We start from the raw sequence: 26615 nt of genomic DNA, 5'->3' as shown, positions 1-26615 counted from the left end.
GCATTCAGGAGCTTCCATAACACCTTTCTTGTGTCCACAGGCAAGCCTATCACCAGAAAATCTCCTTTGCTGGAGGACTTCGTGGGGGAGAAGAGAGATCCAGCAGCAGTAGAGCTCTGATGAGAAGCACAGCATGGTGTGTGAGCCCCTGCAGAGCATGCACATGACCTTCTTGTGGGTCATGGAGAAACACCTAAAGGTATTTAGGACAAGATGATGGGTATAAGGCTCATTATGGGTTTCGGTGGGAAAAAAAATTTTTGGGATTGTCTACAACTTGTTTTGGGTTGTTTTTAAGGGGCTTGTGGGAATGTGCAAGACTTAGTTTTGGATGTTGGGGGATGGATTAAAAGTGGGGAAAGGAAAGGATTGAAGGTGGTTTGAGAAGGAGCAAGTGTGGGAAAAAAGAGGATAAAAAGGGCAGGTCTGTGTGCTTGCCTGAGCCCTGCCTGCACTTGGTCACTGCAATCTGTTCTGTATGCTCATTAAAAACTATTCTTACCTGGTTAAAACCAGAGTGTGCTCTCTAGTTCGAGTGAGTATGTGTGAGCACAACAAACATGATGCTGGACGGGTTGGTCAGCAGGAGAAGAGGGCTGAGTACCACAGCTGCAGCAGGGCTGTGAGTTGTGGGCTTGCATGTCCAGGTACCAGCAATGGGGAGAGCAGGGGCTCAGGGACCAGCTACAGGATGCTGTGTCCAAGAACAGCTGCATGTGTGTGTATGTATGTGTCCACATACTTTTAGTGGTCTTCAACTCTGATCAGCCGTTGGGGAGGAAGAGGATGGGGGTGACAGGCTCCTCTGGCAGGTGAGAAGACCAGCCTGCTCAGAAGAAGCAATTGTCAGCACAGCAGGACAGATCTGAAGCTTTGCAGAAATCCCCAAACCTTCAAATTCATCACAGCTCTAAAGATGGGAATTTTTCCTGTCAAAGGCCTAAGCTTTTCTTGTTCTGGGCTTCTGAGTTCCCAGTGGGGGCTTTTTTTGTTTTGCCACAAAATACATGGATTGCACTAATACAAAAAAGTTAAAATCAGATCTACAGATTTTGAAGAGACAAAAGAAGGCTGTGCTTTTTCGCCTCATAAAAATCAGCCATCACTAGGAGGAAATAATCAAAGGAGTGAACCAGGAGGGAATGTTACCGCATGGGACTTTCACAAGGCTCAGGAGCAAACTGTCCACTGGGCTGCCAAAGGCTCTGCCAAAGGCTCTGCCACTAACTGTGGGGCAGAGGAGGGGCCATCCTCGATTCTCTGATTTCTTCTGATTTCTTCTGATTTCTTCTGCTGTATTTGTGATGAACACATTCAAAGTAGTGCAGGACATAGGATACCTTTTACAAATAATATGAGAGTTCTAGTTGCTGCAAAATACCACCTGAAGAAAGTCTACTTATTTTCAATGCTCTATCATTGGAGATGAGGTTGAAAGCATGTTGCAAAGGTCTACAAGACATTACACCAAAGACAGTCTTTACAAGACATTACAAGACAGTCTTAGAGAATCATGTAAAATAAGTTTTAGACTAAATTGCAGAGAGGAGAAAATGGGAATTTTTTTACGTATCTGGAGCAACATTTATGGAAGAGTTTTAAACTTTGTGGGGTGTTTGAGCTGCATGTATTCCATGGAATACCCCATATATGTTATATTCAAACAGAAAAAGGTTGGGCGTTGCTATTTAGAATTGCAAATAGCTGCAGGTCTGGAGCAGCAGCAGCTTGAGTGTGGTCCCAAAGGCTGTAATTTCATTTAGAGGCTGGACTGGGGAGAATTGCAATCACAATTTTTATGTTCTGTAATAGTCTTTTTAGCTTCAGTTAAAGCCTGGCACTGCAGCCCGTGCTGTCAAACTGTGGCTCATGGGGAGATGTGTTAAGCCCTCACAAACATTTTCTTGCCAAGAGGGAATGAGTAGATTACCGGAGCGCTTATATATATATATATTTGTCAAGTGTGTAGAAAAACAGAAACCTCTTCAGTTTCCAAGGGTATGCCTCTTAATAGCAAATACATGTTTAGAAGAACACTGCTTCCAGGGCCACAGCTCCATGGCTGTTAGGCAGCACTGAGCTCAGCCATGCCCAACCACCTTGAGGACCATGAACACAGCACTTTCTAAAAAGAAAACTGAGGCCCATACATATAGTCACAGGTCTCCAGGATCTGTGGCAAGTGGAAAGAAATTCTGTCTTGATTTATTCATGACTAAAGCAGTGATGGCAAAGGGCCCCAGGAACTGCAAACACCAGCCACCAGCTGCATCTTGGTGTCTTTGCTCCTTTTTGTGCATGCCCCTCTATCCCTTTCACACTGATTCCTGGGCATGCTCTTCCCAGGACTTTGCTCTGTGTTAGAGGACAAAACTCAGGAGAGCATTTGGTACCTGAGGGTTAAAGCATGGCAGAGCACAGATTGCTGTGTTAGTTAATCCTGGTTCCTCTCAGGCAACCTGGCAGTCCGCCTCCCTTTACGTCTGTTAGCAGATTGCCTTGACGTCCCACAGATGATGGCATCTTGGCCTGTTTGCTCCTCCACGCTTGTGCTTCTCCAGCTCTTTTGGGCTATTTGCCTCTTCCAGGGGAGGCGACCTCTGGAAAACATTAATTAAAGTATGTCACCAGCGATGGGAATGAAAGTCATGCAGAGTTGCATCTAACGGGATTGAAATCTGGTGTGCTAACCACATGTACAGCCATTGCAGCTTTAACAGGGAAGTTTTATAATTTATCAATAAGCAACATGGACAAGAAAGAGGAGCCACACCACAAATTCCTTTGAAGGCAGAGTTTATGGTACTACATGTGTGTCTTCAGCATCTCCTAATACTATTAGAAGGAGAAGGAGGTTGGCTCTGTGGGGCAGCTTGTGCTGTGGCAATTCAAGGGCTGTGGCCAGCAAGGCAGTAACATGGGACCTCCCTGGGACCAACAAGGGGGGACACTTCTGGGGGTGATTTTGGTGGTGGGTGCCCCAGGTCCCCCAGGAAAGCCCTCCCATCCCCAGTGCTGATGTGCTGCAGGGAGGGAGGGTATCGTTGGGTTTTAGCATTGGCTAGGTGGACAAAGTGAGCTTGGGTGGCTCCCTGCATCATGACCAAGGAGACAATCCAGGTGTCTTCACAGGGCTCTTAATCCCCTGAGTCCCAAACCCCAACTAAAGCAGCATGGCTCTGTAACACACACCAAGCCAGTTTCAAAGCACTCACTTTGGAGACTGCTTCTTCAGAGGTTCTTAAAAAATCAAGAATAAGTCACAGTCTTATGTGACATAAGCCAGCCTATGCTGAGTAGACTGCCAGATGCTGGCCATGTGACTGCTCCCCTTCTCTTGTTAAAGACATGGCAAGTACCAGAGGGTGTAAATATCCAGAGATCTGAGCCAAGCAGCCCGGCCGGACCCAGCCCAACAGTACATGGCTGCAGGTAGCCCCCCCCGAGGCATCTGGCCAGACACCAAAGAGAGGTTAATTGAGGGCAGGGCACAGCTAACACAGAGATGGGTCCTGCTGAGCAACAGAGCTGCTGCTCAGGTTAAGGAAGGTGGACGTGTACCCGTGGGGATCTCCTGCTTCAGGATTTCTTGTGTTTGAACCAAAATCTGGCTTAAGAGACTTAACCAGGGCCATTGCTAGGTTTAGGGTGGTGTCACAGCTCTGTTGTTCTACCATAAATCCTGTTATCAAGCTCCAGGGGGCAAAAGGTCTTCTCTTCCGTGAGCTGAGACCAACGTAGTAACTCAACACTTGTCCTTTCCCCATCATGGCTGGCCTAAGCTGGTGATGGGTAGCAATCCCACGCAGGCCAGCAACATCTAAGGACAGATCCTCCTAGGAAACATAAAGAAGTAACTGCTAAATTCTGCAGTTGGCTGGTTCTTGGAGCCAGGCTACCAGGAGGACCAATGGGGAGAGCGGCAGTGGCTCTTCCAGGGCTCACACGTTAAGATATAGATCAAATGTTTTGTAGCAGCTCAGTTACCAGCAAAAGTAGGGAGCAAGGCTTGAGAGAGAGACGGTCCTGAAAGGACAGAGAGATGTAATTTGTCCCAAGGCTAGGAAGTTGTCAAACTCCTGGTCAGGTGTACACATCCAAGCACAAGTGGCTACAATCCTATGAAGTGAAGCAGGCAATTGCAATGTTAAGCAGATCAGAGCCTGGACCAGCCACTTTTCGTTTTCCTTCCTCTAAAGTCTGCTTATGATAATTGCTTTTGAATATTTATGTTAGGATTGCTTATTTGAAAGAAGTTACAGCTGCAGCTGCTCTTGCTGAAGTGACAGTCTGTGCTGCTGTCTCCTAGAGACCTTAAGTACCCACTCTAAAAGAAATAATACTTTTTTTAAAAAAATAAGACTTGATTCAAAATGGGTATAATTTCAAAGAGCAATGGGATTTATTAATGGTTTAAAGACCAGTGTAAGAACACAGATTCTGATTTTTAATGTTATATTACTCTTAAATACATACAACTTATAATTGGCTTGACAAAAATAACGAAATCTACATTTCAGAAACAAAACAAGTCCCCAAGCACAAGTAGCCCTGGACTCCTAGAGCCATCTGGAGCATTTTGAAACTTCTTTTACACAGAAAAATCCCCTTTCCTACTGGACAGAAACATATTGATGTTTCACCTCAATGTTTCTTCTGAAAAGAAAGCTATTTCGACAATGCTGCTTTTATGCTGTCAACATGATACCATCCAGTCCCTAAATAAAGTTTATTTCTACTGCTGTTGATTATATGGGAATGCACTTTGTGCAGAAAAGCCAATGTGCACAGTGCATCCACTGACTGCAACAGCAGAAGCAAAAAATAACTCTCTATAAATAGGTGTTTAAGTCAGAAGAGCAGAGATTTTGCTCAGGTGACAGTATTGCTATACCATATTCTAACAAAATTTTCCAGATCCAACATCATGGTAACTCAATATTTTGTCCTGAAGATACTTACAAAGAAATCATTGTCTTATCTTTATTGCTTTTCATTGTTCCTCGGTAACAGCAGATTCAACAGGGTTTTTTTGCTAATAATATATTCCTTAAAATTCCCCTTAAAAATCCTATTTATTATATGCTTACCACAAAAGCCTTCTTTTTATTGACTTCATTATGAATTCCCCACCTATGTGACATCTCAGGAGGGGACACTGCTCTTGAATCGAGATTTTTAACACCAGTATTAATAAAGGATGTCTACACCAGCACAAAACAAAGGCGAGAGCTTTAAAATCTAAGCTGATAGGCTTTTCACATCCAGGGAAACCTCCCTGACATTTTTTTACAAAACAGCTTCCTGATGTGCCTGGAGTCAATATGCTGCGACACAGGCTAGCAGCACAGAATAGCAATAGAGTCCATTAAATCTGCATCGGGAGCCAGTTACCAGGAATGTTACATAGTAATTATGGTGAGGATTTTCTGTGAAATAAATTGTTTTTTCAAATGAGATTCTGAAAAATCATCCATTAACATTTCTGTAGAAATGCTCTACAGCTTGTCCAAATTGTAGAGGACAGCTCATCTTTTCCCACAGAAGCTTACAGACCTTGTAATTTACTAAGTTACTGCTTGTTCTAATGACTATTCGAGGGAATGGTCTGGCATTGGTAAGAGATTAGTTTGTGTATTAATGCAATTCAAAAGTTCACTCAATTTACAAAGTAATGAAAACTTAATTTGAACTCTAAACAATTCCACTTTCCCCCCTATCTCAAGTTCATAACACAGATTTCATCGAGTCTTCGAGAGGCTGCTTCAGAGCAGGAAAAAAAAAATTAAGCAGATGAGAGAAAACACATTCCCAACTCACATCAAGGCTTGACTAATTAGAATCGCACACGCCACATATGGAGGTGTAAAGTACCCCCGCATGAGCACGAAGGGGCTGCCTGCGCTCCGGTTACAAGAGCTCTCCTCTTGAGCACGCTTCAGAGCCTCCACTCAAACACGTCCTTGGAGAGGGCAGGAGACCACGATGGGGCCAGGGAGGGCAGCAAGCGAACAGCGGGGGTACAGCCGGGTGGCAGGATCTGGCCAGCTCTGACATCTGATGACCTGTCCTCAGTTTGGAGAAGCAGGGACCAAAGAACAAAAATGAACACAAAGCACAGAGCAACAATGAAATCTTGATACAAGCAGCCCTCATCCCTTCTACTGACTTGTCTGAATCAGTGAGGACTGCACGATGTGCTCCCGAGTTCAGCTCTTTCAGCATAAGGCAACACCTGACAATAAACTGATTTCTCAAGGCGGCAGGATTTCCAAAAGTGGGCATGAGGATCATTTTTTGTCAACCATGAAGATTTAGCTAGTCATGCAATGCTCACCCTGTCATTGCTTTAGTTGCCTAAAAAAACCCCAAACATTTCTAATACTGCCTTTCTGATTAAGAAATCTACATTTGCCAAATTGCTAGAGAGATCTTATGTAAGCCCCAGCTGCAGAAGAGCTATCCCAAAAGGGGAAAGACAACTAGAATGTAGAAACCTAGTGAGGCTTTGCTTGCTGAGGCAAAAAAGCACAAGGCCTTAAGAGAAGTCTGTTTCAGGGGAGGAAAAATAAAACAACCTTTGTTTAAATCCTCTTCTCACCTCAAAATGAAAAGACTCAGAAACTCAAAACTGATTAAAGAAAAACAAAACAGAATACAAAACCAGTCCCTCTTCCTCCTCAAGGTAGAAGATTTTTCAGATAGCAAAATAAATTGTCTAATAAAAAACAGCGCAGTATCTAAATATATTGTAAGTAAGCATTCATTTGTGACATTGAAAACTCTCCAAGACGTCTCAGCACATGGAGGCTGTGCCTTGGGCTCCCAGCTCATGCAATAAAATAAGACCAAGTTCTTAGCCATTCGTTTCTGGGGCTTGTTGGGGGACTGCTCCGTTAACATGAACCAACCCAGACACTGTCTGTCACAGTAACCTTTTTTCAAGTTATTGAACCCCATGGTATTTAATATGCAAAATGTGTCACACTTCCAGACAAGTTGCCGGCATCCCATATATAAAATTATTTTCATATATAGTTTCAGTAACTCCTCAAAAAGGATCCCAAGCATTACTTGAGAGAAAAGTATCATTTTAACTAAGTAATACAACCCTCCCTGCAGCTGCTCCACACACACAGAGAAGAGCTAAAGAACTCTAAGCATGGATGCATTTTTTAAAATGTAAACTTATTTCCTTTTTGATACCAAAAAGCTGTTCTGCTCTGCAAATTAACTGACAAAACAAGCTTTATTTTGGTTTGATTTTCACATTGTATTTGCTTAAGAAGATGATTTTCTGATGATAAGCCCTACAAATTGAAACTCAAATCAGATTTTCTCTTCTTGTATACTACCATTTTATAATTATATCTGCAAATCTTAAGGTTTTACTACTTCTGCTACCATTAGCTCTTCCTGCTATAGTACAGAAATTATACTGCATACATATAAACCTGTAATTATGTACAGACACAGAATCATAGAAATAAAAGCACTGGGCAGACATAAAAGCTACCATTTGAGTTTATACTCCCCATCAGGAACTCCAATCAAGCAGTGACCTGCCCACAAGCCTAAAGGGGATTTTTCCATGGCCTTCAGGTCAGGCTCAGCAAGAATAGCTTAAGCATGGCAGGAGAAAATGGGACACCACCAACTCCATTGCAAGACCAAATCTAGAGCTCCTTAAAATAATACCTATTTTAAGTAAATATTTTTATACTAAAAAAATCGATGTTTTAAAGTAGCCATTTTTTTTACACCAGTTTATTTATTATCAGTTTAGTTTTGGTACACACGATCCTCCCTAACAGAGTATTTACAGACAAGGAAAGATAGTTAAACATCAGGATATTTATTTCGCATACAAATATTTACAGAAAAATACTTACAAAATTAAGTATTCAAATTTTAATTGACTTCACTTCAAAAAAGCTTCATGCTTTTATGTTATAAAAACATATTGCCTTTACTGTGCTCAAATTTACTATTCAGATCTTTGGATTTTCTTATAAGTGCTTTCTTTTGTGCTTCGTCAAATCGATTGATTTTGAGATCCTGGTCTCGGTCAAATGGCCTTCTTTCTTGAGGTTTGTTTTTTTCTTCGGACGCTTTGCTCTTTAGCTTTTTCTGATGTATGTCCATGAGAGACTCTGACCTCTTTGACTCCTGGAAAAATGAGAGGAAGAGGAAATAAAGTATTATAAAATACCAACAACATACAGAAAATCCCAAATGGAAAGATTGAAGTTAGGAAGTCTAAAATTTCCAGAAAAAGAAGACAGCTTAGTGACTGGAAAACAGAATGATAAATTTAGCACACGCAGAGCAGAAAGCTTGCGTAATCTTATCTACGCTTAATGAAATACTAACAATTCACTGACGTTAAAGATAACCATAATGTTGAATCTCTGCCAACAGTGGAGATAAATAATAAAAATAATGCAAAAGAAATATGAAAGTTGCTCTGCCAGAACAATTTCTCTATTAGCAGAGACAAATGAAGATAACACGTCAAGAGAGATACCTCAAAGTACAGGCCCAGTTTCTTACATACTTCCCCCTAAGCATCTGGATTTGGTCACTGCTGGGGGCAGGAACAAGCTAGATACTCTTTCGATCTTACTCTCACACACTACTGTGGCTCTAATGTGGGCTCTTTTCAGTATTTGAATCATCTGTTGCAAGCCCACAGGATAAAGGCACAGGTTTTGCCAAGTCAAGGACTTCAGTTGTGTTTAATAAAGAGCATGATCCAGCCCAAATAGAACATAAAACCTTTGCTGATTTCACACAGGAGGAGTTCTCATGAGACTACACGGCCCCTCCATTACTCAGGTAAAGTGTATTTGCATATCCCTAAGTAGTCAATTTCTCAGACTCTCAAATCATTACAAACCAGCCAAAAGATCAGTCCAAACAAATTCTTCCATCAGAAAGAGCAAAAGATGAGCAGCTCTGTTTTCTCATGTCTAGGGACAGGAGATCTTATTCCAAAGGTTCATTTCCCTTCATACTCTGTGCAAACACTTACTTCAAACACAAATAATAATTCATACATGACATAAAAAAATATTCTCATGGAAAACAGAAAATAGACAATACTTATTCATGGTGTAACTCTGTCAGCATTGACAGAATTGCACCAGAGAATGTATAAAGTATCAGCAATGACAGAATTAACTGTAAGAAACTATTTTAAGAATTAAAGCTCCTGTTCTATGAAAGTATACTTGATAAAGTTCAGTGACGAAAAAAGAGGAAAAAACTTTAAAAGAAAAAAATCCACCTGAAAAAAATCAGAAAAGAGCTGATCTAAAAACCTAATCAGACAACAAAACAACCCAAGAAACACTGTTCTTAAACAAGATGCCTTCTTCAGTTTTTTTCTGAGAGAACTCCATTAACCTTAGAAACACTAGAAAGCCTATATATGTGTTATTCTGGCAATGGTACAGAGCAAAAACTGTAGTTTTACATGAAAATCATTCTACTATATTCATGATAGTAAAAACAGACAATACAGAAGAAATTTAAGACAGTATGCTAATAGCTCTGAATTTGCAAGCCTCTAAGTCAAGAGGGACATGTGATTTAATGAACTACAAATAAATTATTAAAAGTGCCAGATAAACTTCAATCACGTAATATAAGCCAAGCCTGCAATTCTCAAGTTAATTATACTCTCAAGAGACCAGACTGCCTTCCATAAGACTTCAGACCATAAATCAGGGAAGAACTGGAACGAACAGCTGTAAGGCAGGCAACAGTCCACATACTTTGGTGGTCAGGGCTGGCAGACAGAAAAGTGAGAGGGAATTTGACAGGAATTCAGGTTTCTAGTAATCAACATCTGTCTGTGAAAATTACCTGCTTCTGCAGAGACTGAGGAAAATTTCATGTCATAATGCTGATATAATGAACAGTTAATGTAATTAACTACATAGTATAATGAATGAATTTATCTGCTTAGCCCATTAAGCTTCTTTTGGGTTAATGCATATTTTGTCCTAAAAGTTAAACTTTTACTACTGTTTTAATCTTCGGATGTTGATAATTCAGTGAAGCAAGCTAATATTTGAATGAAGGTTGTCTACTCCCAGCAACCGTGGCTTGATGTGAGGATGATTTAAGGAAAACACCACCTAAAACTGAGACAATATGCACAAACCCCAACTCTGTCCCACTGTTTTCAGCAGCAGCTGGAGGACCCAATCCTGCTCTTGCTGAAGTCAATGGCAAACGTTCTAATGACTTAAAACAGCAGTAGGTTTGGGCACTAAAAGGGAAGACTGTAATGGCATCACCATGGAAACCAGCAGCTCTAGAAATGAGAACCAGAAGAAAAAAAGTGAAGAATTAAAGGAAATGTAGGAAGAGGAATTCATTTGCTATTACACTTACATTGTATGAAGTCACCTGCTCAACAAGTCTCTTGTCTCTGCCAGATAATACAAATTCTTCATTATCCTTACTGGTTGACTTTTTTGCTTCTTCTCTTTCCTGTTAAGTAGAAGCAAATCACATGCTATAGTAATCAGAATGTCTGAAGCAAAAAGCAAGAAAATCTATATTTACTTTAATTAAATCTGAAGGGTAGAGGCCATGATAGAGGCCACCAGACATTTTTTGCTCAGCTTGATAAAAGGAGGAATTGGACACACTGTAATTGGAAATTCAATGAGCTGACACTGAGTACCTGTCTACGCAGAAGGGAGAGGGAATAAATTACTATCAATGTTACTTAAAATTGTCATTTCCTTGCCTTTATCTTGAAGCCTGAATTAATAACCTTTTATAACAAAGAAAAATCTGGGAAAAAAAATTTCATTTAACAACTCAGGATATCTTTACTTTGTTTTCACAGAATATCAACAACATACATACTGCCTGCAGGTATATATGAATGAAGAAATGCTCACTTTGGCTTTTCTCTCTCTGTCAGCGGGAGTATCTGTCCAAATAGATCTATCTCCTGGTTTGTCATCAGCTCTCTTCTTAAATGTTCTTGGGCCAAATCCAAAGCTTTTCAATTCAGGTGGAAGTTCTGTCATCCACGATTCCCTGGTAACTTGCTTGGGTTCATCCTTTACAAAGAAATGGGGGGGGAGGGGATGGGGTGGGCAGAGTAAATAAAGCATAAGTCAACAATTGCTGTCTGAATCTCTTAGCTTCCAGCAAAGCCCATAGATTTTTCTTTGTCTTAGCAACTGCAAACACTTAGCATCCCAAGCATAACTGCAAATGGGTTAACACAGAAATAGGCAAAGAAAAACACAACTGCAATCCAGCACCAAAATATTAGAAGAAATCCAACTTACGCTGTCTGCTGAAGTAAGTTTTTCCTTCATTCTCTGAGCTCTGCGTTCAAATTCTTTAGACACATCAGACTCCACTGGTCCTTTTGCAGGCATTGGGCCTATAAGATCGTCTTCTTCCTCACTACTATCTGTTACCTTCCAAAAATAAACATTTCTCTCAACCACAGTGCTAAAACTATCAAGAAACACTTTAGCTTCAGAGGATTAGAATGATTTTGTCTAGAAGAGCATATAAACCTAATGCAATGCATCTGCCAGTCAGACAACAAAAACTTGGATTATAACTCCAGATTTAGACCTGTTCTGGCACTTCAGCATGGCTATTTAGTCTCCATGTTTCCAAAAGCACCATATCTTGTCTGAGGCAAAATTGCTTGTAAACACAGTAGCAATACACAAAATCCTGCTATTTTACATTGCTCTACACGCAGCCATGAGGCCTCTGTGGCTATAGGTAAATCTGAAACACAGAAACATACATCTTTGATCCTTTGGGCTTTACCATCACTAGTAACATCTGGATGGATCTCCATATTAAAGATCACAATTTCACACCGCAAGAACTGTCTTGAGCTCAGATTCTCAAGGATGCTAGAAAAAGTAACTTTCAAGCTAGGGTACAGTGGCAGGCATGGCAATACACTCCTGGGTGTATAGTATCTGCCAGTCTAATCTCTTGGCTGTCATTCACTTATTTGATCCCTTTGGACACTGCATTCTAAGCATTTGGAGAACAGGTCAAAAAAATAGGTTCAAAAGGGACTAGATGCTAGTAAGAATCTCTGTGGATGCCAGGGGTTTTACAGAAAGCTCACAGGTCCCTCCAAGTCAGAGCAGTACAAATGTGGACAGAGGCAGAACTAGACAGAAAATGGTGATGCCCCAGCGTGCTGGAAGCAAAGCTAAAGTGCCCACTATCTATGAAAGTGAAAAGATTTAGCTACAGCCTGAATGTGGGTGATAAAGCAATGGGAGTAGGATGATGACAAGGCTGTATACTCAGGAAGCACAGAGCATTACTTTAGAATACAAGGTGGTGGCAAAGAAGTTTCAAATGAAGGATGAAGAAGGTGGGGTGGGGCGTGGCTTGGTTTTGTCATGCCAAACTTTGGTTACCAGATGGACAGCCTAGAACCAAGACATGACACCATCAGCACTTAAGGACTCAAGAGAAATAAGCAGTGGAAAACAGTATCAGGAGCATTCTAGGTAAAATAAGGTGCCCGAGGCAGAGGTGACCCAGTGAGTGGAGTATAGAAGAACGCAGTACAGAACCTCACTAGAAGAGTCACCTAATGGGAGCATGGGGAATGGAGGATGAGTGAAAGGGAGGAGGAGAGCAGGAAAGGTACCCTGCTACACTGAGTTCAAGCCTAATACACCAGGTTGCTCATAACTGGCTGTAGAGGGATTTGGGCTAAGGAAGACAGCAGGTGTGAAATAAGCCACCACTCCTATGTGGGCCATTTGCTACAGAAACTGGCACGCTTTAATGACACTGCTCCAAGCTAGACAAGCCAGCTGGCCCCATCTGCCTTTAGGAGTCAAAGGTATGAACAGTGGAGAATGCAAGCTTCAGGTAATGACACAGCTACATACGGCTGTGGACCACAACGTGCAAGAAGAGGCTTAGCAAATTTAATGGCTGTATGACCAGTTGCATGAAATGGATTTGAATGACCGAAGAGGGTGAGAAATAGCTGGTCATTCATAATCACCATCAATGCAAGGTGGTAACGCCAATTTCTCTCATAATTTTTCTCAAAAACAGTTACATAGTCAAGCTTTCACTAATTATCTAGCACTGCAATATTGCTCAACTTTTAGAGAATGGGGTGACTGCATCCTCTCTCGCTCTACTTTTTTAAATGAGCTGGTGGGGAAAAGGAATAACCATCTTGAGAAACCATGGTAGTAAACCACTTCCCTCTCTCTGTGTACAAATAAAAAAATGCAAAGATAGAAGACTTTCAAAATAAATTGTACTGTAAAGTAGTTAAGGATGAAAGATAAATTCCATGCTGAGTTTTAATTGAAGAAGCACGTATCATTTCCTTTCTCATTAGTCTTAGAGTTCAATTCACTCCATTACCACCTGCCTCAAAACAGATGAAATTAAACAAACATTAAAAAATAGTGCCTTGAAGTTTGAAGGGGAAATCGATATAAAGTGAATAGTCAGCATGGAATAAGCTGCCTCTAAAGATGTACTAGAATATAAAATAATTGAATAAATTAAAATAAAATTAAGAAAATACTCATCATATTCAAGGGTAAAATTATTAGGAAGAGAGAAAAAATAAGGTAAGTTCTGTAATAGCTGTAACAAAACTGATGCTAGAAGATCTATTTAAGGGAAAAGAGACTTTTTTTATTTGTAAAATACATAAGCAAACCAGTTTTGACATCCCTGCCTCAAGAGATCTGTCATCATGATAAATTGCTTAGTTGTTATTTGGAGTTATAATAGAATGAGTACCTTAAAAATGTCAGACAATCATTCATCACGAATGATTATGACAACACTCGCTATTGGAGGCTGGAGACTGATATACTTCACCACTACTTATCAAAAAAGTAAAGTTCCAGAGCAGCCTTTGCCTCATTCCTTCCTAGCGTGTCTAGCATGTCCCATAGTGTCTGGGAGTTAAATGTAAAAATGTAAGTATTTTAGAAATAAACAAAACAACTGTTAATTCTCATAACGAATGAATATTTCATTTATCATAGCATGAGAGAGATTCAATTGCTTAAACACTGGTGTCCAGCGCCATTTTTGATGTCTTAGGGTATCCTGCCTGGCTTATGAGGTGCTGCTCAAGAAGGATGCAGGCTTCTCTAAAGGTGCTACTCCCCGTCTGACAGCCAGCTGCAGAAGATTCAGATACCTCAGAATGGTACTAGAGACCCATGTTTAGGGAGCTGAATCTTCCCCATATTTCTAGCTGTATTTTATCACACATCTCACTCCTGAATGTTCTTTAGTAGTACATGCATTACTCTGCAGATAGGGATTAGACTAGGACTTCTATTTAACTTTTACGTAACCTGATGAGAACAGTCAAAAAACATGAACCAAAAAATTATGTCAGTGTCACTGTCCTGTTCTGCCTTACTCCCAGTTATCTTGCTATTGATAAGAACAATCAGTGACATTGTAGCATCATTCCTGATTTGAGTTCTTTTGGGTAAACTTATTTCATGCATCCACTAATAAACATTTTTAAGGAGGTGAAGATATGTGAAATATTTGATCATTTTGCTCTCCCATTAGCAAAGGAGTAAAAGTACAAAAATAAAAAGTTGCATTACTTCTTTAATGTCTTTAAAAATTTGAACTTTGCCAAGATGTTCACTTGTGAAGGACGTCGCATCAAAAGAAAGAATGGAAAAACATCAGGAAGGATTACTGTGACTACAGTTTAGGGTGCCTAGATCTCGTGTTAAGCAAGTGCATCATCTGTCTAACAGCAAAATCACAACAAACCAGACCAGCCTTTTTCTTTTTTAAGGCTTATTTATGCTTCAGTATTTGACTCAGACAAAAATATGCCAGACACTTTCTGGTCTAAAATTAAATTGTCATGCTGAAAAGTATGTCTAGTACACTTTTCAGGCTCCTACTTGCTTAAGGATTTCAGATAGCTTGTACTAAAAACAAAAGGCTTCTGTTTTCACAAACCTGGGTACGGCATTCTGATGAAACAGACGGTCCTATAGAACATCTGCTATTCCTGGTGTCCTGCAAAGGTTTCCTAAAGCCAGGTGGTAATGCAGGACCTATAATGGGCCTTGAGGGAGGGGAAAAAAAAAAAAAAAATCTTAGTTTTAAGTCGAGGAGAAAAAAAAGGATGTAACATAACCAACATGCACTTTACATTAAACAACTGCCTGCTGTAGGAAAAAAAAGTAATAGTTTAATATAAAAATAAAAAGCTGATGAGAAGTGTTATTCTCTTTCCTCCCCGTGCCAAGTGTGCCCTCTATGTGCATACCACAGAAATAACTGAATAAGAGGAATTTCTCCATTTTCCATGAGGACCTCTGCAGATAGCTGGGATGCAAGAAAACCAGGAAAGTTGCAGCACATAGTCAAGGAAATTAACCTTCATCTTCCCCAGCTTCCTTCACCAGATTAAAAAGCAATGAAAGGTAGGAGGTCAAATATACACTATTCTTTCATTCTTGCCTTGCACCACAGTTCCACTGTCCTTCAATAAACAATCCGTGAACTGCTCTGATTTTAAGTTTATTTTTCCTTGGTATGGGGATGAGAGAAGAACAGTTTTGTGATCCCAAGTAACTTCACTGATTTTTCGCACAGCAGCTCTGCAAGCAGTATAATTCAGCTGTCTCCAGGAATATAGAGGTGAGAATCTCTTTTCAATGGTGAAAACAGTTCAAAGCATACTACAAACTGTGCTTGCAGTACTGAAAAGACTTTTGTATGAGTTCCTCTTCATAAGCCACCATCATATTTTTTAAAGCTAATAAAAGCTAACTAAAACCCCAATCAATTATCACCTGAAGAAATATCCAAATGACAGTATCCTCACAACGTATCAGCAGCAACTTTGTTTATGATGATCTTCGGTTTCTGAGCTTTAGGGCAATCAAACGTAACACAACATGAATTGAATTATGCTAATTACGGTCTTCTACTAAATCCCACATAATCTAATCATACAGCCCCACTGCAGTGATATTATTGTCAGGATTCGAAGAGGAGAAATGAAAAGCAGAAAATCCTGCCAGAAAGCCAGCCACAGACAGACAAGCAATAAATGTGAGCTCAGGCCAGGACAAGGGTACTAGTGAGGTTTCAAACCCAGGCAAGAGGTCTGGGTTAAATTTGAAGTTCCACCCCCACCTAGCTGCTGTAAAAAATAAACCGCTTTTATTTTCCTCTGTTCTCTTCTGACTGCTTTCTTGTTAAGACCATATTTTAAATTCCCAATATAAGGAGACTGAATTTAAACCTATATAGATATGGCCAAAATAATGTTTTATTTTAGTATACAAGTACCTCTATTTTGCATGGAGAGGCAGTTAAGCCATACTATAAAAAAGCTTTCGACAAAAATACATAAGAACATCTATGTTGTGGGCTGTATCTGCAACTTGTGAAAAAGAGCAGATCTTAAAATCTCTGCCTTGCTTCTGTCACTGCTCAAAGGCTCTTCCAAGGAATAGAAAAATGGTTCCCATATTCATCCCTCCCACGCTTTCCATTTCTATGTCATTTGTGGGGTTTTTTTTCCTCACGTGAATAACCCTGTTGCTCGGGTCTTTCCTTGGCAGCACACAACTGATGTGATTCTTGACAGTTTCCTGGATGTCCAAAGACTCTCTGAACAGGTGAAGTAAATCTAAATAAAGCTCTATTAGTTGGCAACTTTGGTACCTACCTATACACATTCAGAAAACCACCCCAAACTTATCACGAATTAAGCTTTCATTAAGGGAATACTGAATTTCATATATGGCAAAGAATGCTTCCCTACTCAAGAGTCCTTGCTAATGCATGTTTCAAGATGGGTATTTCAGCATTCTTCTGATGTATAACGTAAAATTTTTTAAGACAATCTTCACTCTTTACCTTGAGGTATGAATACTTCAGGAATATTTATGAGTGCTGCACTTCTGTCTAACTCTGATAACCAGCAATATCCTTTCCAAAGTTGAAAAAAATCCGTTCATATATAGATTTAATGCTGAAATGATTCAAACAAATTTTAACAAGCTGCAAATTGCCACATGAGCTGCTCCAAATCATGAATAAGTTGCTTTGACAAGCCTGGAAAAGATGCAACAGAACAAAAGCTTTTCTAAAAGAACGAGTATGTCACACAGAGCTGATAAACAGCACGTCCATACACTGAAACAAACAAAAATTTGTTTCAATTATTCATGGCTAGATCATCAGCTGACAATCTGCTCAACACTAGGGGCAGTGCAGCGGGAGACATTTAACAGCATTGTGTCTACACCCTGCACAGCGTGTATGCCTCAGTGTGTCAGCACAACTAGACTGCCAGGTGTATGGGGGGTGGAAGATAGACAAGGATCTTCCCACGCATCACACCTTTCCCACCTATTCAGAAAATCAGTCTGGGTGCAAAACAGCTCTGTTCAATCTGCCTTCTCAGTATGTGCTAGGAGCAGTTGTATGGTGTGCTAGGACAAAAAAACCACAACCCAATGGTGAGCTAGGACAAAAAAAACCCCAACAAAACTAGCAAGTGCCTTTCACTGCTTTAATCTCGTACTCACAGACACGGAGCAGACTTTTGCCCTCTGAATGTAAATGCAAATTATGTAGCATTTTGGAAATAAACTGCTAAGTAGAAATAAAAGTTGGGTGAACATACAAAAGACTAAGATTATATGATGGGTGACCACCTGGGTTACTGCTCTCTAACCTTCAAACTACAAGTTGACTCTCTTCCTCCTCTTTTTTTTTTTGCACACTTTCACAGAACATTTTACCACAGGAATATTCATGCCAAAAATCAAGAAAGCAAGAAGGCTACCTCTGCTGATATTAAACGCTACAAGAATTTATTTGCTTTATTAGAGATCACATTCTTTTTAGCGACTACCTAAATTTTAAGGCTTAAATAACACATTGTGCACATGAAACACAAGGAAAAAAAAACCCACTCGTTACTCTTGGGACCATTAAAGCACCAAAGGAGTCCACTGATAATGATACCCACAATTATAAATTAGTTTGTTGATCACAGCAAAGTGTAACCAAACAGATATGAAGAGGATATTTCTAAATAACCTTAGTTACATAAATTCTTGTTTTTCTAACTGCTGCCAAGCATCATAAAAATTTACCCAAAACAAAAAAAGTCAACTTTGAAATCTCCTTTGAGATGGTATACTACACATACAGCTTGATGACAAATTGAGTCACTTTCCTAGAATTAAAAACTCATACCTGACAGGTGCATATTGATTTAATTTATTTACCAGCTCCCTATTGCTCTGAGTAAGGTAATAGTCATCAGGGGACTCTCTTGTACCTTTCATCAATAAGCATCCCCTTAGAAGTACCAATTTCACTATGGATTATAATTTCAAATTATAGAAGGAAGTATCCAGATTAATATAAAGACTAGAAGGCTTCATGATTAAGTTCTGCATAGAAAATCCGTAGTTTATAATTGCATGCAATCAGATGGAAAGTTTCCTGATAGAGGCTATAAATAATGCTTACTTGCCTAGACATGGCAGCTTGCTTTCTAGAAACCTATACTGTTCAGATGAGTTTTCTACCTGGAGACACATAAACAATAATCCTTAGTGCATTAGCAAACAACAAACCCAATAATCTGCATTGTATTGTAACAGAGAAAAGCTAACTGTCCTACTTCCTCACAGCCCAGAATGAACTACAGAACTATGGGTCCTTGAACCTGTAATTTGTTTTTTTCTGCACTGCTCTGAAATCTATCATAAGAAAAGGAAGAATTCGACATTCAAAATACAGATCAGACAAACCACATTTTTTCTTTTCCTCTCCAACCTTCCAACCAAGACTAGGAGGGCCATGTGTTCTGTTTCAAGTGAATACTGTTGCTGTTATCAGAATGTGGAGGAAGCAATTCTTATCATATGAATCTGAAGTGCACAGCTGAAGTGTTCTGTAATAGTGACACAAAATATTTTATCTAAAATAATTGTTTTAAGGAAAAGAGTCTGAATATAATTCCATTTTAATTACCTCTCTGGAGAATCATCCTGTTTTTTAAATCCAGGAGGAAGAGCAGGCCCAAAAAAGCCATCATCATCATCATCTTCATGAATTCTTTTTGGCTTTCTGCAAATACAAAGATTTCACTTAATAATTACCTTGACATGTATAGCAATTATCTACATTTTAAAAAGGGAAAAAAAAAACCCTATAAAATTATTTCAAACAGTCTTATGTACTAAATATCCTGCTGTTACCAAGGAAACAGTGCAAAAGGATCCAAAATAATTTGAAGCAATTAAAAAATTGGGAGCATAAGCTTCACTCCAAAAATGCTCTGACATTTAAAAAAACATTAAGGATGCTTTTGCTATAGAAAGAAGAGCAGTATAATGCTGAAATACCAGTTTCTAGTCACAAAGTTACTTTAAATTCAGCACACGTTCTCCATTTTTATACACTGTCTGCATTTTGACTAGTATTTTTCCCAGTTAAATTCTAATTAACTGAAAAACTGTTCAATAAGACAAGGAAAAAAAGAGAGTAATAACTACTCTAACACTCATTAAGATGATATAATGCCCTTCCAAGTCCCTTATACAAGGCCTAGCACAAACACACAAGTTCTTAACAGAGCAGTTGTGAGTAATCAACCTCACCAAATGAGAGTATGTGCAGACTCCTGTTATTTGCTAAACAATTTTTTTTTATTAGAGTTGACTTAATTGAATGCATAAATTCATGCCCATCATAGTTCTTATGACTTCTCAATGAGAGGTAGTATACCAGAAACAGGGCAAAACTCAAGTACCAAATACTTACATACATGATAGGTGGTGTCTCTCCTCAGCATAAACAAGCAAAACATTAACGATTTTATTATTTTAATTGCAGAACTAAAATAAAACATGTAAATAAAGAGAACTAACTGCCCTAAATAACTTAATTCCACTGTAGGGTGTCAAACAGGTCAGTTGAACATTCTTGACCTCAAACAACACACAGAACATCAAGTTTTACACAGGTACAGGGTTTACTTTTTTATTTATATAAAATACTGTCCCTTCCTCATAATTTATGCAGACATTTCATTTGCAATACAATGTAATTATACAAATAACCAAAGCACAGACTTACTTGGGTGCTGGATCTCCTTCTGCCTCCTCTTCAGAATCGCTGTTTGCATCTCTGGGTAGAGGAAGAGATTCTGAGTCTTCATCACTGTCAGGAGTTTCTGAGCTACAGCTGCTTTTATAGCCTGGGGGCAGTGCTGGTCCTGCAACTGAACATCCAGTCGTTTGGGATACTTATTAAACATTTGAAATGAGCATGCTCAATCTTGGTATTCCCAAAACAAAACATATCTACCTAGAATTAAGTTTATTCAAACTTTGCTCTGTCTAGCATTTAGGGAAGATACCTAGACAAACTTCCAGAAGTTACTTTTTTCAGCACCATTATTTCAATGAACAACCCCTTCTGAATTAAATTAGCACATCACTAATCTGCTACTACATGAGTGTCTTCTGGAACAGGACTAGAAAGCCCTGTATTATCTAACAACTGGTTTACAATGAACATGCTATAAACTGGCATACTTAAAATAAATCACCACCTTAATAAAGCATTTGAAGCTTTCTAGCAAAGAATCACATCATTTGTACATACACAGAATGAGACCATGGATTTGTGGAATTTAATTGCCAGCCTGTTTTAGGAATGGTTTAACAATTAAGATTATTCCCAGTTCAGATAAGCATGAACAGCAGGTACAGACTTAAGCACTCTGCTGAAAAATGGATGAATTACGCATTCAGACTTCAAAGAATTGTTGCTGTCAGAAGGCCGGAGCAGCGGATGGAGATCTCATGCCCCAGTCAACCCTTCACCCTCTGGAGTAATGAGGAAGTGTGTGTGTGGGGGGTTTATCCCAGCAAAGAAAAAATTCAGACACTAACACTGCTAACAGGCCTGAGCTGTTTGTGGCACTGTCCACACCAGCAGGCACAGTTCTTCATAGACTTATTTGGACATAGCACCATGTACACTGGATCCAGAAGCAGCTTAGCCACTGACCTAACATCAAACGGCCCCCAAGCGAGACACTTAACACAGATACCCTCACAGGCTCCATCAACACAGAGCCAGCTGGAATAAACAAAGACCAGCAACGGTTGCAGGAGAAGAGGCCTTCCCAAACCCAGGTCAGCACATGCAGGGCCAGCACCACTTACACACACAGCATGAATAGCTAACTGATATAATGGTGAGCTGATCCTACTGATGATTTAGTATCCTAAAACACAGACACTGTTCCTCCTTTTAATATTTCATGCACCGAGTCCAAGAATGACAGGACAGAAAGATGTTTTGGTGGGGAACAGACATTGTTAGCTTTATGAATAGCCAAAGGTTAGATGAAAAGATGAGGTGCAATAAAACCACATAAATGAAGGGGACCAGGAAATTACATCTCCAGCTAAAGAACTACGACTTTTTGATGGTGTAAAAAAAAAACCTGATACAGATTATGGTTCCATTGTTAGCTGACAAAGGCTACGCAGAAACCGAGTCCTTCAAGTGAGCTTCATAATGCTTTTTTACTCATCTATAGCACAAGGACAAGGACAGTCTACTCGTTACAAAGCATCCAGACAGATCCGCCACTTATTTTGTTTTCTGTTTTAATGGGAAAGACTTTAACCAGGACATACAAATCCATTTCAACACTAAGAAAAAAACCCCACACAACATCACAACAGATGAATGATAAATAGGACTAAAAGACTGCTATTAAGACGACTCCCATTTTGGTATAAGAAACATCACTGGATAAAAAGCACTTAAAAACGCACAACAGTTTTCTCCAGCCAGATGGTGCCCTGATACTATGAAGCTCTGAATGCAGATAAGAGACAGGACTTGGAGTGAAAGGAGCAAACTGAGATGCAGTTTGATGAATCTGATACTGCAGAAGAAGAGAGAAATCAAGAGCAGCTTCGTGAGCTGGAAAGAACTAGTAAAATCAAAACTATTTCAGGAAGGAGAGTGGTCCCACTGATACGTTGTCCAACATCAGGGCTAAGTTACATGATTTGCTTTCTATCCCAATTCCTCTTCATTATGCCAGCACAACTGTTTGCATGGGCTATGCAATGAACTGGATCAGGGAACATGAGGCATAAAAATATTGCTGTAAAACCCAGCACTCCCCCATGAGAACTGATTGTTCATGCAATTGCAGCCTAAGCAGGACAACCAGAAACCAGTCTCATGAACAGAGACTGGTTCATGAAGGGAAAATGGCATTTAAAGGGAAGGGAAAGTCATTGGACATGTGAAAGAAATGGAAGAGAAAGAGACTTGGGAGAATGGGGATTAAAAATTAATATGGTCATGGTTCTGACTGAGACTTATAATCAGCACAGGTGAGGATACAGCTATGCATCAGGGTGGGGTGGGGAGCTGCAGTAAAGAGTAGAGAGGAAAGAATGGGAACTGATCCTGAGAACAAAGGAAACAGGAAGAAGGGAAGGCAACATCTAATGGGAAAACTGTGAATTAAATTCCCTGAAAGCCATGGAAAAGTAGACAGATACAGATCAAATGAGGAATGGAGGAGAGCTCAGAATCTCAGAAAATTAAAACCAATGAGGTGAGAGAAATGGATGTAGCAGTGGTAGAGCAACAGGAAAGCAAGGAAGTAACCAGAAGTCAGAATAACTCTGAGCAGGACAGTGGGGTAAGAGAGTGTGAGAAGAAAATTTTGGGAATGGAGAGGAGAGAAACATAGTCAAGGATACGTCTAAAGTCAGACTGAAGGGAATGGTTCACATCTGCTAGAAGTGACCATCCTACTATTGCTGCTCTGACTTGCCCTCTCCACTGAGCTGGTTCTGGTGACTATCCACCTGAAAATGAAGTCATTTCAATTCAGAAACCAAATTAAAAACTACTTTTTGATTTGGTTTTGCTAGGTTATTTTCCATTGTATTTGGTGATTCTAAGCAATCTACCATGCCATCAGACAGGCGCTGGGAACGCCTCAAGGACAGACAGGAGTAGGGCCTTTCACCTTCAGCAGCAGTGACGGATCAACTCTGACACATCACATCAACGCATCTGTACTTTAACAAATGTGGCCTCAATGCTGAAATAGATAAAACCTCCTTCTGCATCTCTGGTTATTTTTAGACTTCCCTAGCATTTCTTTCCTGCTGGTACAACAACAGCACAGAGGTAGGGACAAACGGGTCAAAGGAAGCATGATTCTTCCAGCAAGGAATTTAGGCCAGCTTTGGAGGATCATCATGAGATAAAGAATCAGGAGATTACTGTGTCCCATGGGTCAGACAGTGACAAGCTGAAGAAGGAAAGGAAATGGGATTTACTAGGGATGAGCTTTTGAGTCCGTCCAACTACCAGTTGCTCCCATCCTGGTCCTGGCAAAAGTCCATTTCATCTTCCCTTGTGCTGACCTACCATCAGAGCAGCAACCGGAACTTTACCTTAGTTAAATTCCCTTATCTTCCAAGTCAGGGATAAACAAGGAAATGAACAAATGAGCTTTTAACCCTGCTCATGTCACAATGCAAAACACCATGTTAACATCAATGTGATTACACAGGATACAATTACTCCATCTTCAGTTTTAGTTAATTTTTTTTTAAAAAAAGCAAAAATTTTCACGCTCGAAGTTACAACCATTAACAGAGCTGTTATGTCAGGGGTTGGAACTAGATGATCTTTAAGTTCCCTTCCAACTCAAACCATTCTGTCATTCCATGTTATCTATATAAAGATGAAAGAAATGCAGATTTAAGAATGGATCAGCAGACATTTATTTTGTTCACTACATCTAGCACAGCAGTGTCATATTGCAGACTGAAGACAAATGCTTATCTGGCAGCCAAAAGGGCAAACTGCATCCTGGGGTGCATCAAACACAGCATGACCAGCTGGTCAAAAGAGGTGATTATCCTGCTGTATTCACTGTTGGTGCGACCTCACCTTGAGTACTGTGTGCAGTTCTGAGACCCACAATTTAAGAAGGGCACGAAGGTACTCAAATGTGTCGAGAGGAGAGCAACAAAGCTGGTGAAAAAGCTGGAAGGAATGTCCTGTGAGGAGCAGATAAGGACTTGGTCTTGTCTAGCTTGGAGAAAAGGAGGCTGAGGGGTGACCTCATTGCTCTCTGCAGCTTCCCGAGGAGGGCAAGTGGAGACGGAGGTGGTGATTTCTTCTCCCTGGGATCCAGTGATAGAACGTGTGGGAATGGTTCAAAGCTGTACCAGGGGAGGCTTAGACTGGACCTTAGGAAGCATTTTTTTACTGAGAGGATGATCAAACACTGGAACGGCTTCCTAGAGAGGTGGTTGATGCCCCAAGCCTGTCTGCATTTAAGAGGGATTTGGACAATGCCCTTAACAACATGCTTTAACTTTCTGTCAGCCCTGAACTAGTCAAGCAGTTGGACCAGATGATCATCGTAGGTCCCTTCCAACTGAAACAGTCTATTCTATTCTCTTATATTATAGTTCTGAATTAAACCTTTTTGACAGAGTTCTCAGAATGGCTGCTCAAAGTCCTAATTTGCTGTTGGGAGGCAGAAACTATGAAAGTATAATGAAGAACCAAGTGTTCTTAATGAAAAGTAAAGGGCAGCTCAAGTATCAGTGAGATCAGAAGGAAAGAAAACCTACTGAAAAAAAACATTCAGCTTTAAAAGGTGAAGTATCTCTTAAAATAGCTGGAATGCACGAGGAAATAGTTACAGAACAACTTCTAGTCCCATTCTCTCTCAAGACCCAGCAAGTGTTACAGTACAGAAAACGTGGCAGGCCCACTACATCATTTTGGCACTCAGAACCTCCAGGCACAGGGCTCCAGCTGGAGCTGTACTTCTGTACAACAAAGTGTGCTACACCAAAGTACTCACTCTCTCTTCTTTCTCTGCACTGCAGCAGTATGCCTCACGTGTTGAGCAGGTACACTCAGTTGTTGTGCCAAGCTGTTTTAAGTCAGGAAACGTTTTTAGAAGTTATAAAAACAAATAACTAACTCCCCAGTTGTTTTTTGGTGGGTTTCATTGTTGCTTTTTTTTTAAACAAAAGCAAACGAATTCCTTCATCCACTTCACACAGAAATCCCCAAGCAGATCTGCAGTGTAACCGTACTACGATAAAGCTGCTGTACAGTGGACCAAAATGTAGACAAACTAGGCTTGATAACCTAGACTAGATACAGCCAAAACACTTGGTATCATGAAACCACAGCCTAATGATAAATTTAACTTGTTTTGTTCGGTGGATTCATACACAATATAGATATTTGCAACACATATCAGCTGATAGGAAGTGAGTAAGCCATCAACACAGATATGAATAGGAAAGGCTGCATCATCTCAACCAAGCCTGTAGTCTGGGCTTCAGTACAAAGACAAGGTATGGAACTTGAGCTTGATGTTGCTATGGTGTCAGCTAAGGCAGCAGCTTTGCTCTCCCTTCCTACTGCTCCCTCTTCTGGATTAAAAAATTAGAAGAGCAGATAAGCACAGCAAACCTTCCCGGTCGGAGCTGCTTTGCTTAGAATAACCCACTGCTCACTGAAACACTGCCAGAAATTGAATATATATACACTAGTGACTTGAATCCGGATTAAAGACAGGGAGTAGTAACGCTCAGACTGCTACTCCCAGAGATATTATTGACACAGAACATTCAAGAATTTAAGTGAGGGGCAACCGAGCTCCACTGCAGAAGAGCCAGCCTGGCAGTCTCTGAGATAGCCCACTTCTGATGTGACTGCTCTCAACCCGGCCGGTGAGGCACCCCAGCCTCCCTGATCACAAGCCAGGGCTGCATCCCGAGGAAAGCCGACTGAAAAACGATAGTTTCACGAAGTGTTTTGGTTTGACAAGGGAAAGCAAACTCCAAACACCTAACCACCACCTTCTTCTCTTCTGCCTGCTAACTTCACTCTCACAGCTACCAAAGAATACAGGCCGAAAAGCGCATATGGGACTTGAGCAGGGAAATCATAAACAAATCAACGCCGTGGTTTTTAAAAACATGTTTTAGACCGTTTCGTATCAGTAACACCCCATCACATCGCATTTCTTTCCTCTGAAAAAGTCAGTACAAAGACCACCCGTGAAGTTGAGCTCTGCCGAGGCGCCCCACTGGCGCAGCCCGGGCTGTGGAACACCCGCCGCGCAGCCACGTTGTTCCCCTCACGGAGTGGCCGCGCCCCGCTGCCCCACGCCCGTTTCAGCACCTACCCGCACTGAGGCTCGTCCCCGCCGCGCTCCTGAGGAGCGGTGAGGGATGGGGGGACGCCGTGGCCCCCACAAGGGCCCGTCCGCGCCTCCCGCGGTGGGTCGGGGGGTCGCCCCCAGCCCCCCTCGCCCGGCGGCCCGCGGACGGGGCGCCCCTCGCACCTTACCCTGGCTGAAATCCTCGTCCGGGTCCGCCTCGGCGCAGCGCGGGAAGCCGGGCGGCAGCGCGGGGCCGATGAGCTCGCGGGACATGGCGGCGGCCGGCGCATGCGCACTACTGCTCTCCCGCGCGACTCGGGGGCGCAACCCGGCC

General features: G+C 40.8%; 1 protein-coding gene across 3 annotated transcripts; it reads right to left on the bottom strand.

Annotated features, from left to right (window-relative positions):
* Positions 1-4401: 4401 nt before the first annotated feature.
* On the bottom strand, positions 4402-26604 carry GPALPP1 (GPALPP motifs containing 1). Of its 3 annotated transcripts, XR_012634102.1 has the most exons (9): positions 26470-26604; positions 20164-20308; positions 19057-19152; positions 15004-15112; positions 11322-11456; positions 10923-11087; positions 10405-10503; positions 7893-8169; positions 4402-6065 (listed from the first exon to the last, which is right to left on the bottom strand). XR_012634102.1 is itself a non-coding variant. In XM_074912784.1 (8 exons), the coding sequence occupies exons 1-8, from the start codon at positions 26552-26554 to the stop codon at positions 7951-7953; spliced, it is 1053 nt and encodes a 350-aa protein (XP_074768885.1). In that variant the 5' UTR covers positions 26555-26604; the 3' UTR covers positions 7835-7950. The 3 variants fall into 3 exon arrangements, 2 of the variants coding, with proteins under 2 accessions (XP_074768885.1, XP_074768897.1); XM_074912784.1 differs by lacking the exon at positions 4402-6065 and having other exon boundaries at positions 7835-8169; XM_074912796.1 differs by lacking the exon at positions 4402-6065 and having other exon boundaries at positions 7835-8169; positions 15028-15112.
* Positions 26605-26615: the final 11 nt, after the last annotated feature.

This window comes from Athene noctua, chromosome 1 (genome assembly GCF_965140245.1).
Source record: "Athene noctua chromosome 1, bAthNoc1.hap1.1, whole genome shotgun sequence".
NCBI classification, from domain to species: Eukaryota; Metazoa; Chordata; class Aves; order Strigiformes; family Strigidae; genus Athene; species Athene noctua.
This window is presented reverse-complemented; position numbering and strand designations above follow the sequence as displayed.